This window comes from Mustelus asterias, chromosome 30 (genome assembly GCF_964213995.1).
Source record: "Mustelus asterias chromosome 30, sMusAst1.hap1.1, whole genome shotgun sequence".
Taxonomy (NCBI): domain Eukaryota; kingdom Metazoa; phylum Chordata; class Chondrichthyes; order Carcharhiniformes; family Triakidae; genus Mustelus; species Mustelus asterias.
The window spans coordinates 8,765,491-8,779,733 of NC_135830.1; the positions used below are offsets into that span (position 1 = coordinate 8,765,491).

At 49.8% G+C, this 14,243-nt stretch overlaps 2 protein-coding genes across 2 annotated transcripts in view; one reads left to right on the forward strand and one right to left on the reverse strand.

The window, feature by feature from the left end:
- Positions 1–14,243, forward strand: part of LOC144480995 (uncharacterized) — a 67,503-nt gene that overhangs the window by 15,887 nt on the left and 37,373 nt on the right. The window lies entirely within an intron of this gene.
- On the reverse strand, positions 1,451–11,422 carry LOC144481000 (uncharacterized). The gene is made up of 2 exons (XM_078200628.1): positions 11,332–11,422; positions 1,451–3,638 (listed from the first exon to the last, which is right to left on the reverse strand). The coding sequence occupies exon 2, from the start codon at positions 3,560–3,562 to the stop codon at positions 2,525–2,527; it is 1,038 nt and encodes a 345-aa protein (XP_078056754.1). The 5' UTR covers positions 3,563–3,638; positions 11,332–11,422; the 3' UTR covers positions 1,451–2,524.

A 14,243-nucleotide genomic window follows, 5' to 3' on the forward strand; every position in this document is an offset into this window, starting at 1 on the left:
GTACAGAAAGAGGCCATTCGGCCCATCGAGTCTGCACCGACCACAATTCCACCCAGGCCCTACTCCCATATCCCTACATATTTTACCTGCTAATCCACGCATCCCAGGACACTAAGGGGCAATTTTAGCATGGCCAATCAACCTAACCCGCACATCTTTGGACTGTGGGAGGAAACCGGAGCACCCGGAGGAAACCCACGCAGACACGAGGAGAATGTGGAAATTCCACACAGATAGTGACCCAAGCCGGGAATCGAACCCGGGTCCCTGGAGCTGTGAAGCAGCAGTGCTAACCACTGTGCTACCGTGCCGCCCGAAAATAGTGAAATTCCGTCCCTGGGGAGCCTCGAACCACCAACCTTTCGGTTAACAGCCAAACGCGCCGACCAATTGCGCCACAGAGACTGCAGTGATGAGAAATAGGAGGGGCCAAGGACAGATCCTCGGGGCCACTGAGTTCAGGGGTTTTGGAGAGGAAAAGGAAGTTGGAGATGGGGCAGTAATTTGCAAAGATAGTGGGGTTTAGTGTTTTTTTTAGGATGGGTGATGACGGTACATTTACAGTGAGAGAAACAGTAAGAAATGGGAGAGAATTGTGAACAGTGTCAGCTAACGTGGGGAAGTCGGATGGACAGCAGCTTTGTGAGAATGGAGTCCAGGGAGTTGAAGGCAGGTCTCATGGACAAGATGAGCTCAGAGGGAGATAGAAGATAGGAGAGAAACTGGAGAAAGATAGAGCTCAGACAAGGAGGAACTTTACAGACACTTTGGTCCGGTGGTCTGTGGAAGGGAAGGAAGCAGCAAAGGCAGCTGATTGGATTGGCTCAATATTAGTCACAAGGAACCATAGAATCTGTACAGTGCAGAAAGAGGCCTTTTGGCCCATCGAGTCTGCACTGACTCTGAAAAAGCATCCCACCCAAGCCTTCCCCTCCACTCCATCCCTGTAACCCCACATATTTACCATGGCTAATCCACCCAAATTACACATCTTTGGACACTTGGGTGCAATTTAGCATGGCTAATTCACCTAACCTGCACGTCTTCGGAGTGTGGGAGGAAACTAGAGAACCCGGAGGAAACCCACGCAAACACGGGGAGAACGTGCAACCTCCACATGGTCACACAAGGCCAGAATCAAACCTGTGTCCCTGGCACTGAGGGAGCAGTGCTAAATACTGTGTCACCTTATATGCCATGAGCTCCTCACACTTGTTGGAGGTGAGGATGGAGGTAACAGGGAGAGCCCTTTAAAAGGAAATAATTTGTGATCGAGATATACCTTGTTTAATACAAAGCTGATTTATTTGACTTTTATCTCGAATATTAACTCCTATAACTGAGCTGGAGTTTATTTAATGTTAAGGGCCCGGTTTATGCTCAATATTGTGCTGTCTGTGGTTGGGGAGGATGCAGAGATGGGAACAATTCAAGAGGTCCACACAAGATTGAATAAAAACAGCATTGAGACTGGTTTATTTTTCGGTGTGCATTCTGCAGGCTTAAATTCCCCAACTACTGGCAGCCTGCAGAGACCTGATGATGTCACAGAGTGATCACATGACTGTCATCTTAAAGGGGCCATGCCACACACAGCAATACCCCAAATACACAACAGCAAATCTGAGTTTGCAATTTATATTGCATGAGGAGAGGTTGTGAAATCTGGAAATTATGTCCCAGACTTCTTGTGATGGTTTTATAGCAATCAAAATGTTAATTAAGAAATGGGGGAAAAAAAACAAATGAAATAGAATTACACTTAAAATAATACAATGGCTTCACACAATATCAATACTTTAAACAGTTCAATCTGTCCAGCAACACCTTATAGATTTTAAGATCTATAAAAATCCAGTAACTTTTTATTTTAACCACTCAGTGCCTTTCCTCCTGTTGGTGTTGCTTCTGAGGTTAACAGCAGTTGGCTTTTCAAATCCGGCCTCCTTCACACTGCTTTCTGGGAGTTAACCAACTATTACTGCTGTTGACCGAGACCTGAAACAACTCCCTTCATAGGTTTCAGTTTCCCATTAACTCTGTTCTTTCCTTTCGTCTCTCTATTCGCACCCAATTTCTTCACAACTAATCTCTCCCAGAATTGATAAACATCATCTCTTTATTTTAACATCGATAACTTAAAAGAAAAGTAAATTCACTTTAATCATACTTTACTCATGACAACTTTGTGGCACAGAATACATATATTATTTTTTGATCACAAACAGCCCATTCAGATCTATTTTCTATACCCACCCCAACTAAACTGTTTTGAATAAGCATCTGTTTGAGGTCTTGCTGGGCTCATTAACACATCAAACTCTCAGTTTAAATTCACACGGCCACTCTGTCTCCTGCTGTAATTACCACTCTCACACTCCATCAGTTTTAAAAAATGAGCAGAATATTACCCATAGAAAATATTTCAATTTTTTAGATTTTCTTGACATAACATCAGTAGAAATGGACTTCAGTGAACATGGTTCATTCCTGGATATGATTGATAGTAAAATCCAGTCACTGATTATTTGTGAACTCGCTGGTGACTTGTCAGGGTAGACAACCGAGTGAATCTCTTCCCACACACTAAGCAGGTGAATGGTCTCTCCCCCGTGTGAACTTGCTGGTGTACAGTGAGGTGACATGATTGCCTGAACCCATTCCCACAGTGAGAGCACCTGAACGGTCTCTCCTCAGTGTGAACACGTTGATGGCGCATCAGTTCCCCAGAACTTTTGTAGCACTTCCCACATTCTGGACATTTAAATGGTCTCTTGTCAGTGTGAACAAGTTGATGGCGCATCAGTTCCCGGGAACTTTTATAACACTTCTCACAGTCAGCGCATTTAAAAGGTCTCTCATCAGTGTGAACTTGCTGGTGTTTCAGCAGAGTGGATGAATCGCCGAATCCCTTCCCACACTTGGAGCAGGTGAATGGCCTCTCCCCAGTGTGAACTCGACTGTGTTGTACCAGGCCTGATGATCGAGTGAATCCCTTCCCACATTCAGGGCAGGCGAATGGTCTCTCCCCAGTGTGAATTCGCTGGTGTACAATGAGTTCAGATGATTGTCTGAACCCAGTCCCACAGTGAGAACACCTGAACAGTTTCTCATCGGTGTGAACTCGTTGATGGCGTAACAGTTCCCAGGAAATCTTGTAGCACTTCCCACAGTCTGGACATTTAAATGGTCTCTCGTCAGTGTGAACTCGTTGGTGTTTCAGCAGAGTTGATGAACCAGTGAATCCCTTCCCACACTTGGAGCAGGTGAACGGCCTCTCCCCAGTGTGAACTCGCTGGTGTTGTTGCAACCCAGATGATCGAGTGAATCCCTTCCCACACTCAGGACAGCTGAATGGTCTCTCCCCAGTGTGTGTGCATTGGTGTGTCTGGAAAATGGATGATCGAGTGAATCCCTTCCCACATTCAGGGCAGGTGAATGGCTTCTCCCCAGTGTCGCTGGGCTGATGAGTTTCCAGCTCAGACGGGGATCTGAATCCCTGCTCACAGTCCCCGGATTTCCACAAGTTCTCCACATTGTGAACATTGCTATTTTCTTGCATGTTAAAAATCCGATGATATTCAGATCCTGATGTGATGTCTGATTTTTCCAACTGAAAATCCTTTCCTTCTAAAGCTCTGTGAATTGACGTAAAACAGAGAAAAGGGAGTGAGAGAGAGTCCACAAAGGCAGCTTGTGAAATTGAACTGAATGAATCTGGTAATTTGTGGGTCTGGCACCAGGAAAAAGCAACCATGAAAGCTGCTGGATGGTCGAAAGCCCCAACTGATTCACTGATGTCCTTCAGGGGAGGAAACCTGCCACTCGGTCTGAGTCTACACAAAACTCTGGCCTCTATAAGAATGTATGAAATAGGAGCAGGAGGAAACCACAAGCCCCACTGAGCCTGCTCCATCATTCACTACAATTGTGGCTAATCTTGGTTTTATCTCCAATTTGCCACCCGCTCCCCCGAATCCTTTGATTCCCTGAAAAGTCTCTCCATCTCTGGGTTAGACATTTCCTCCATTTTAATCTGCGAAAACTAAATCTATTTTCAAAAAAAAATCATAGAAACCCTACAGTACGGAAAGAGGCCATTCGGCCCATCGAGTTTGCACCGACCACAATCCCACCCAGGCCCTACCCCCATATCCCTACGTATTTTACCCACTAATCCCTCTAATCTACACATTTCAGGACACTAAGGGGCAATTTTTTTAAGCATGGCCAATCAACCTAACTCGCACATCTTTGGACTGTGGGAGGAAACCGGAGCACCCGGAGGAATCCCTCGCAGACACGAGGAGAATGTTCAAACTCCACACAGACAGTGACCCAAGCTGGGAATCGAACCAAGGTCCCTGGAGCTGTGAAGCAGCGGTGCTAACCACTGTGCTACCGTGCCGCCCTTTTTTCCACTCTTTGCTGCAAATTCCAATCCCTACCCATTGACGCCATCCCTTTCCTCGGAAATCCCTTTCCACACACTGAACCAACTGTTCGCAATCACGGCAAAATATTTCACCCCAACCTGAGAATCTGACCATAAATGCACATCATTACCAGGACCACTTTCTTTCACCTCAGTAACATCACCCAACTCCAGTCTAGTCTCAGTTCATCTGCTGTTGAAACCATCATCCATTCCTTTGTTACCTTCAGACATAACGATCCTAACACACTGTTGGCCAGTCTCCCTCACTCAACCTGTCTGTAATCTTGAGGTCATCACAATTCTGCTGCCCATATGGTGACTCACGCCAAATCCTGTTCACCCATCACCCATTTGCTCACTGACCGACAAAGGCTCATGTTTAAGGAACAACATTTTAAATTTCTCATCCTTATTTTCAAATCCCTCCATGGTCTCGCCCTCCCTATTTCTCTGCAATCTCCTCTCGCCTCACAACCTTCCAATGTCTCTACACTCCTTTCATTCCAGCTTCCTCAGCATTCACAGTTTTAATCACTTTATCCTTGATGTCTGCACTCCCAACTGCCAAGGCCATAATCTTTAGAATTTCCCCCTCGCCTCTCCCCCTCTGTATCTCCCTTTCCTCCTTTACGATAATCATTAAAATGACCTCTTTGACCAAACCTTTGGCCATCCACCCTCTTGTCTACTTACATGATTCTTGGTCAAATGGTGCTTTCTAACACATCTGCGAAACCCCTCGGAATGTTCCAGTGTATGAAAGGTGCTATATAAATACACATTGTTTTGACTTGGGAATATATCACTGTTTCTTCATCATCACTGGGTGTATAATCTATAACCCTTACCTAACAGCACCTTCATCACACAGACTGCAGCGGTTCAAGGAGGTCAAACGTCATCTTCCCCACACGTACCTGGGGATGGGGAATATTTGCTGCTGGTCTTGTTAGTGAAAGAGAACCAGCGCACACAGGACGGGCTGAACAGTCTTCTTCTGTGGTGCAATAATTCAATGTTTCTCTGACTTAATGAAAAAGAGACCAACTCTGGAGGCCAGGAACTGACTTCTGGAATCAATAATGCATTGCCCCCTTAAAAAGATGCCAGCTGCACATGTGCCCTGCTGCCCATTGCACTCAATAAAGATGGCGGTCGCGCTGCCCATTGTTCTCGAAAGATGGCTGCTGCCAATTCGGTCATACAGGGCCTCGGGCTTCGTATTTATGGTTTGAGGCCAAGACCGGGTGTTTATGAAGTCTTCACTCTCACTCGCAGGCTCCAGTTAACCTCACTCACCCGCTGTCTCCAATCAGTTTCTGCTCTCCCTGCGGCTCCGACACCACCCCATCCACCCATTGCCAACAGCTGCACTGCGCATGCTCCAGTCAGTGCGGCACTGCGCCTGCGTAATGATTCCTGGACTGAAGATAGGGCTTATCCACCCTCTCGGTGCATGCTGGGTAACTATGTGGGGGAAAACAAGTACAAGGACTTTGGGGAAAAAAGGGAGGTTGCACCGGGGGGCGGGTCAGGTGTGGAGGTGGGGGTGGGGGTGGGGGTGGGGGTGGGGGTGGAGGTGGAGGTGGGGGTGGGGGTGGGGGCGGAGGTGGGGGCGGAGGTGGGGGCGGAGGTGGGGGCGGGGGTGGGGGCGGGGGTGGGGGCGGGGGTGGGGGCGGGGGTGGGGGCGGGGGTGGGGGAGGGGGGGGAGGTGGGGGTGGGGGGGAGGAGGTGGGGGTGGGGGTGGAGGTGGGTTTGGAGGTGGGGGTGGATGTGGAGGTGGGGGAGGTGGAGGTGGGGGAGGTGGAGGTGGGGGAGGTGGAGGTGGGGGAGGTGGAGGTGGGTGGGGAGGTGGGGGGGAGGTGGGGGCGGGGGTGGGGGCGGGGGTGGGGGCGGGGGTGGAGGTGGGGGCGGAGGTGGGTTTGGAGGTGGGGGCGGAGGTGGGGGTGGGGGTGGGGATGGGGGTGGAGGTGGAGTGGGGGTGGGGGCGGAGGTGGGGGCGGGGGTGGGGGCGGGGGTGGGGTGGGGGCGGGGGTGGAGTGGGGGTGGGGGTGGAGGTGGGGGTGGGGGTGGAGGTGGGGGTGGGGAATGGAGGTGGGGGTGGAGGTGGGGGCGGAGGTGGGGGTGGAGTGGGGGTGGGGATGGGGGAGTACTTTTCAAAGATGGTGGGGTCAGTGGTGTTTTTTAGGATGCGTGTTGACATTAGATTTGAAGGTGAGAGACAGTGCAAGAAGAGGGACAGAGAGCTGTTCACAATATTTGCTAACATTGAGAAGTTGGGAAATCAGCAGTTGATGGGAATAAGGTCAATGAAGCAGAAGAGGGGGTCTCATCAACAAGATTAGTTCTGACAAGAGATAAACTGGAGAAAGATGCAAGTTCAGAACCAGTACAAAAATGGACTTTAGATTTAGGTTCAGTTGGGAGTGCAGGAGGACATGCCAGGAGCAGAGCCAGGCATATCTAAACATGAGGTGTCAACCTGGTGAAGCTACCAAACAGGACTACTTGCATGCCAAATGGCAAAAACAGCAAGTGATAAACAGAGCTAAGTGATCCCACAACCAATGGATCAGATCTTAGCATTGCAGTCCTTCCACATCCAGTTGTGAATGGTGGTGGACAATTAAACAACTCACTGGAGGAGGAGGCTCCACAAATATCCCCATCCTCAATGATGGAGGAGCCCAGCACATCAGTGCAAAAGGTAAGGCTGAAGCATTCGCAGCAATCTTCAGCCAGAAGTGCCAAGTGGATGATCCATCTCGGGCCTCCTCCAGTGTTCCCCAGTATCTCAGATACCAGTCTCCAGCCAATTTGATTCACTCCATGTGATATCAGGAAATGGTTGGAGGCACTGGATACTGCAAAGGCAATGGGCCCTGATAACATTCCGGCAATAGTACTGAAGACTTGTGCTCCATAACTTGCCGCTCCCCTAGCCAAGCTCTTCCAGTACAGTTACAACACTGGCATTGACCCAACAATGTGGAAAATTGCCCAGGTGTGTCCTGTACACAAAAAGCAGGACAAATCCAACCCGGCCAATTACCCGGCCCAGTCTACTCCCTCGATTATTAGTAAAGTGATGGAAGGGGTCATCAACAGTGCCATCAAGCAGCACCTGCTCAGCAATAACCTGCCCAGTGACGCCCAGTTTGTGTTTTGTCAGTGTCACTCAGCTCCTGGCCTCATTACAGCCTTGGTTCACATATGGACAAAAGAGCTAAATTCCAGAGGTGAGGTGAGAGTAACAGCCCTTGATATTGAGAACATAAGAACTAGAAACATAGAAATCCTACAGTGCAGAAAGAGGCCATTTGGCCCATCGAGTCTGCACCGATCACAATCCCACCCAGGCCGTACCCCTATATCCCTACATATTTCCCTGTTAATCCCTCTAACCTACGCATCTCAGGACTCTAAGGGGCAATTTTTAACATGGCCAATCAACCTAACCCGCACATCTTTGGACTGTGGGAGGAAACCGGAGCACCCGGAGGAAACCCACGCAGACACGAGGAGAATGTGCATACTCCACACAGACAGTGACCCAAGCCGGGAATCGAACCCAGGTCCCTGGAGCTGTGAAGCAGCAGTGCTAACCACTGTGCTACCGTGCCACCCTAGGAACAGGTGTGGGCCATCTGGCCCCTCAAGCCTGCTCCACCATTCAGCAAGATCACAGCTGAACTTTTTGTGGACTCAGCTCCACTTACCCGCCCGCTCACCATAACCCTTAATTCCATTTCTGTTCAAAAATTTATCGATCCTTGCCTTAAAAACATTCAATGAGGTAGCCTCAACTGCTTCACTGGGCAGGGAATTCCACAGATTCACAACCCTTTGTGTGAAGAAGTTCCTCCTCAACTCAGTCCTAAATCTGCTTCCCTTTATTTTGAGGCTATGCCCCTTAGTTCTAGTTTCACCCACCAGTGGAAACAACTTCCCTGCTTCTATCTTATCTATTCCCTTCATAATCTTATATGTTTCTATAAGATCTCCCCTCATTCTTCTGAATTTCAATGAGTATAGCCCCAGTCTACTCAGTCTCTCCTCAAAAGCCATGATATTCGACCTAATGTGGCATCAAGGAGCTCTAGCGAAACTGGAATCAATGGGTATCATGGGGCAAACTTTCCACTGGTTGAAGTCATACTTGGTACATAGGAAGATGGTTGTGGAGGGTCAGTCATCTCAACTCCAGGCCATCTCTGCAGGAGTCCCTCAGAGTACTGTCCTAGGCTCGACAATCTTCAGCTGCTTCATCAATGATCTTCCTCCATCATAAGGTCAGAAGTGGGGATGTTCACTGATGATTGCACAATGTTCAGCACCATGCGTGACTCCTCAGATACTGAAGCAGTCCATGTGCAAATACAACAAGATCTGGACGATATCCAGACTTGGGCTGACAAGTGGCAAGTAACATTCACGCCACATAAATGCCAGGCAATGACCATCGCCAATAAGAGATGCGCTAACCACTGCCCTTTGACTTTCAATGGTGCAACCATCACTGAATCCCCCACTGTCAATATCCTTGGGGTTACCAGTGACCAAAACTCAACTGGACTCACCACATAAACACATTGGCTACAAGAGCAGGTCAGAGTCTAGGAATACTGCGGCGAGTAACTCACCACCTGACACCCCAGAGCCTATCCACCATCTGCAAGGCACAAGTCAGGAATGTGATTGAATACTCCCCACTTGCCTGGATGGGTGCAGCTCCAACAACACTCAAGAAGCTTGATACCATCCAGGAGAAAGCAGCCCGCTTGATTGACACCACATCTACAAACATTCAATCCCTCCATTGACGCTCAGAAGCAGCAGTGTGTACTATCTACAAGATGCACTGCAGCAATTCACCAAGGATCCTTAGACAGCGCCTTCCAAACCCATGGCCACTTCCATCTAGAAGGCCAAGGGCAGCAGATAAATGGGAACACAAACATGCAAGTTCCCCTCCAAGCCACTCACTATCCTGACTTGGAAATATATTGCCGTTCCTTCACAGTCACTGGGTCAAAATCCTGAAATTCCCTCCCTAGCGGCATTGTGGGTCAACCCACAGAACATGGACTGCAGCGATTCAAGAAGGCAGCTCACCACCACCTTCTCAAGGGCAACGGGGGATGGGCAATAAATGCTGGCCAGCCAGTGACGCCCATGTCCCATAAATGAATAAATTTGGAGACAGTTTTATCCGGTGAGCTAGAGGAAGGGAGGGAAGCAGCAGAGGCAGCTGATTAGATTGTTTCAATCTTAGTGACAAAGAAGCTCCGTGAGCTCCTCACTTTGTTATTAGAGGTGACGATGGAGGAGACAAGGAAGGAGAGACCTTCAAATGGAACTAACTTCTGTTACTGAGAATAAAAAGACTCAACGTGCTATGTTTAATACAAACTGATCTGACTTGCTTTTTATTCAGAATATAATTCCTTATAACTGGGTTGGAGTTTATGAACATCAGTAGCAACAGACGTCAATGAAGCTGGTGTAGTCCAGGATGTGACTAACAGCAAAATCCAATCACTGAGATTTCCTGTGAATTTGCTGGTGCATTAGCAGGTTGGATAACTGAGTGAATCCCTTCCACACACGGAGCAGGGGAATGGCTTCTCCCCAGTGTGAACTTGCGGGTGTACAATAAGGTCAGATGATCATCTGAACCCAGTCCCACACTGAGAGCACCTTCCGTGGTCACTTTTTCCTTGTGCCGGCCCAACAAGTTACCAGATTCATTCAGCTCAATTTCACAATCTGCCTTTGTGTTTTTGTGGGTTCTCGTTTACTCCTATTTTACTGTTTTAAATCAATTTCACAGGATTTTAGAAGGAAATAATTTGCAGTCGGGAAATTGAAATCAAACATTACATCAGGATCTAACTCACACAGATTTAATTGTAAATGGAATATCATCAGATTTAAAAGATGAAAGGAAAAAGCACTGTTCACATTGGGGAGAAACCATACACATGTTCTGTGTGTGGACAAGCTTCAGTCAATCATCTGGCCTGTGTGAACATATTGATGAGACAGTAGTGCCCCAGAACTTTTATAGCACTTCCCACAGTCTGGGCAGTTAAAAGGTCTCTCACCAGTGTGAACTCATTGGTGTACAGTGAGGTCAGATGATCGTCTGAATCCAGTCCCACAGTGAGAACACCTAAAGGGTCTCTCATCAGTGTGAACACGTTGATGGGATATCAGTTCCACAGGACTTTTATAACACTTCTCGCAATCTGAACATTGGAATGGTCCCTCCCCAGTGTGAACTCACTGGTGTCTCAGCAGATTGGAGGAGTGAGCAAATCCCTTCCCACACTGGGAGCAAGTGAACAGCCTCTCACCTGCGTGAATGTGTTGGTGTGTCTGCAAGTGGTAGGAGTGTGTGAATCCCTTCCCACACAGGGACCAGGTGAATGGTCTCTCTCCAGTGTGAGTACACTGAAGAATTTCCAACTTGGATGGGTAATCGAACCCTTTCCCACAGTCCCCACATTTCCATGGTTTCTCCCCATTGTGACGGTATTTACAGCCAGATGACCCTTTGTCAAAGCTATTTCCCTTTCTTTCCTTCTCTGCCACCGCTCTGCCTCATCAATAAGACATTGGGACTCAGAGGGTTGATGCAGTTTGATGGACAAGTTGTCTCCATTCTGAACAATGGGGAACAAGCCCCTCCCACTTAATGACAATAATACCCCCGAAAACGATGGCGGCTGCGCATGCGCACTGCTGCATATTGCCCCCAATACATTTGCGGCCAATAACCCCGGACGAACATGAGGAGCTGCAGCCCTGTTCGGTACAAACTGGGTCCGGGAAGTTCTCTTCCGCGGTTTGCGGCTTACACAACATGCTTACGCAGCGCTTCCACCCACCTGGGCGATCCATTGCTCTCTCCGTGCCGCCAATCACCTCTAACAGATTTCCGAGCCCAAACCAAAAACCGTTTTCCATCGCCATTACTCACACTGCGCATGCTCCAGTCAAAGCGGGCCCCGCCCCTCATTCACTGTGATTGGTTGGAGGACCAGCCTCTCCCGCTCGGACCTCCAACCCCGCCCCTCCTCTTCCCATCGGTCCGCGCTGCCGTCAATCAGCCGGGCATTGTGACGGTGACTTGCCGTTTGTCCAATAATCACAGTGACAGAGTCTCAGTGTAACAATGACACACACAGGCTCCAATACAATCAGAGTGGGGATGGAGCACAGAGACAACACAGCAAAGCACTGACTTACTCTGAGTGTAACAATGACACACACAGGCTCCAATACAATCAGAGTGGGGATGGAGCAGAGACAACACAGCAAAGCACTGACTTACTCTGAGTGTAACAATGACACACACAGGCTCCAATACAATCAGAGTGGGGATGGAGCACAGAGACAACACAGCAAAGCACTGACTTACTCTGAGTGTAACAATGACACACACAGGCTCCAATACAATCAGAGTGGGGATGGAGCAGAGACAACACAGCAAAGCACTGACTTACTCTGAGTGTAACAATGACACACACAGGCTCCAATACAATCAGAGTGGGGATGGAGCACAGAGACAACACAGCAAAGCACTGACTTACTCTGAGTGTAACAATGACACACACAGGCTCCAATACAATCAGAGTGGGGATGGAGCACAGAGACAACACAGCAAAGCACTGACTTCAAATCAGAAAATGCTGCAAAACCTCAGCAGGTCTGACAGCAACTGTGGAGAGGGATTCCAGCCAACGCTTCAAGTCTGGATGACCCTTCGTCATGGATTGGCTTGATTTACTTTGGATTGACTGACTCTGAGTGTAACAAACACAGTGTTTGTTCCAGTAATATAAGAGTCAGGCTGCAGTGTGTTAGTGAACACAGTATTGGATCCAATGTAATGATAGTACAGACGGTTTAGAATCCCTACAGTGCAGGAGGCCATTGAGTTTATACCAACAGTGATCCCACCCAGTCCACCCATGTAGATATCCTGCTAATCCCCGACACTAAGGGCCAATTTAGCATGGCCAATCAATCTAATCTGCACATTTTTGGAGTGTGGGAGGAAACAAGAGTACCTGGAGGTAACCCACACAGATACAGGGAGAATGTAGGTCGGTCCGTGGGAGATGGACCCCCTTCCGGAGGAGCTCAGGCCTTTCACCTGTAGCAGGACCAACCGCCTCTGCTTGGGGGCCCATCTCTGCCCCGCCAAAGAATCCTGGCCGGCGAACTGGCGGGAGGTGGAGGCCAAGGTCTCCGCCCACCTGAATCGCTGGACAGGACTGCTCCGAGTGCTGTCCTACGGGGCGCGAGTTCTCGTCATAAACCAGTTGCTCGCCTCCATGCTGTGATACCGGCTGGTCCCTTTGACCCCTCCCCCTGGCTTTGTCACCAATCTCCAGAAAACCCTCCTGCGGTTCTTCTGGGACAACCGACTGCACTGGATCTCTGCCGTGGTTCTGCGTCTCCCACTTGCGGAGGGCAGTCACACAGGTGGCGACCTTCCGCCTTCAGACCCTGCAGAGGTACCTTTACGTTGAGTCTTCTTCACGATGGTGTGCCATGGCGACGTATTTCTTCCATCAGTTGCACGGCCTGAATTATGACGTGCAGCTCCTGCATATAAATCTGGGATGTTTCGACCGCCCTGCAGGAGTTGCCTGTCTTTTACTAGGACCTCCTCAATGTCTGGAACACGCTTGCCTCGCGACGCAGCTCTCCCCTGTCAGGAGTAGCGGCTGTCGTGCGAGAGCCGCTGCTCAGGAATCCGCTCCTCCAGCCATATAACTTCAGGTGGCTGGCGGAGAGGGCTGTGGACGCCGGAAGGACCAGGATCGGGGATGTGCTGGATGGCAGAGGAGCAGGCTGGATGAACCCCCACATGCTGGCTGAGTGTGCGGGGGTGCCCATTTGGCACGCGGCCAAAGCCATCCAAGATCTTAGGACGGTCGTGCTCGGCCCCGAATGTGCACATGGTCTCGAGGCGGCGCAGCCGTGCGGTGGGATCCCGCCTGAGCATTCCCCTGTTCAGACAGAATTCCACATTGGCCCAAAGCCTATGCCCCCCCTCCCGGAACAGGTGCCCCACAGCATGTGCCGCATCACGGAAATGTCCTCCGTGCCTTTTTCCACTGCGCGGAGGCGTTTCCTGTGCGGGCTGCTGCTGCACACCTTCCACTACCGCCTCCTCGCCTGTCGCCCGGATACACCTTGGCGGGCTTTGTTGCCGCCGGGCGGCCAAGATCCCCAGTGGAGGTACCTCTACGGAGGGATCTCCCTCAATTATCTTGGGACCTGGGATGGAGGGTGATGCATGCAGCAGTTCCGCACAACCGTAGGTTTCACGGGCTCTCAAGTTTGCCCTTTCTGTGGCCTTGTGGAGTCCGTGGACCACGTCTACGTTTTGTGTCTTAGGCTGCACTCCCTTTTTGTTTTCCTGAAGAATCTTTTATTTATGTTTTGTCTGCACTTCAGTCCCACGCTCCTGATCTACGGACACCCGGTGCGGAGAGGGGAGGGTCGGGATGGCGACCTCTTCGTGAACCTGCTCCTGGGCCTGGTGAAACGCGCCATTAACAGGTCCAGGCAGCAGGCGATCGAGGGGGCCGTCCATCCTGACTGTCTGCCCCTCTACCACGGGTACGTTCGCAGCCGGATGTCCCTGGAGAGGGAGCATGCGGTGTCCACGGGCGCAGTTGACGCCTTCCGCGGCCATTGGGCACCGCAGGAGCTGGGGTGCATTATAGACCCCGATAATCACATTTTGATTTGATGTTTTAAGTTTCCTTTGCACTTTGTTTCT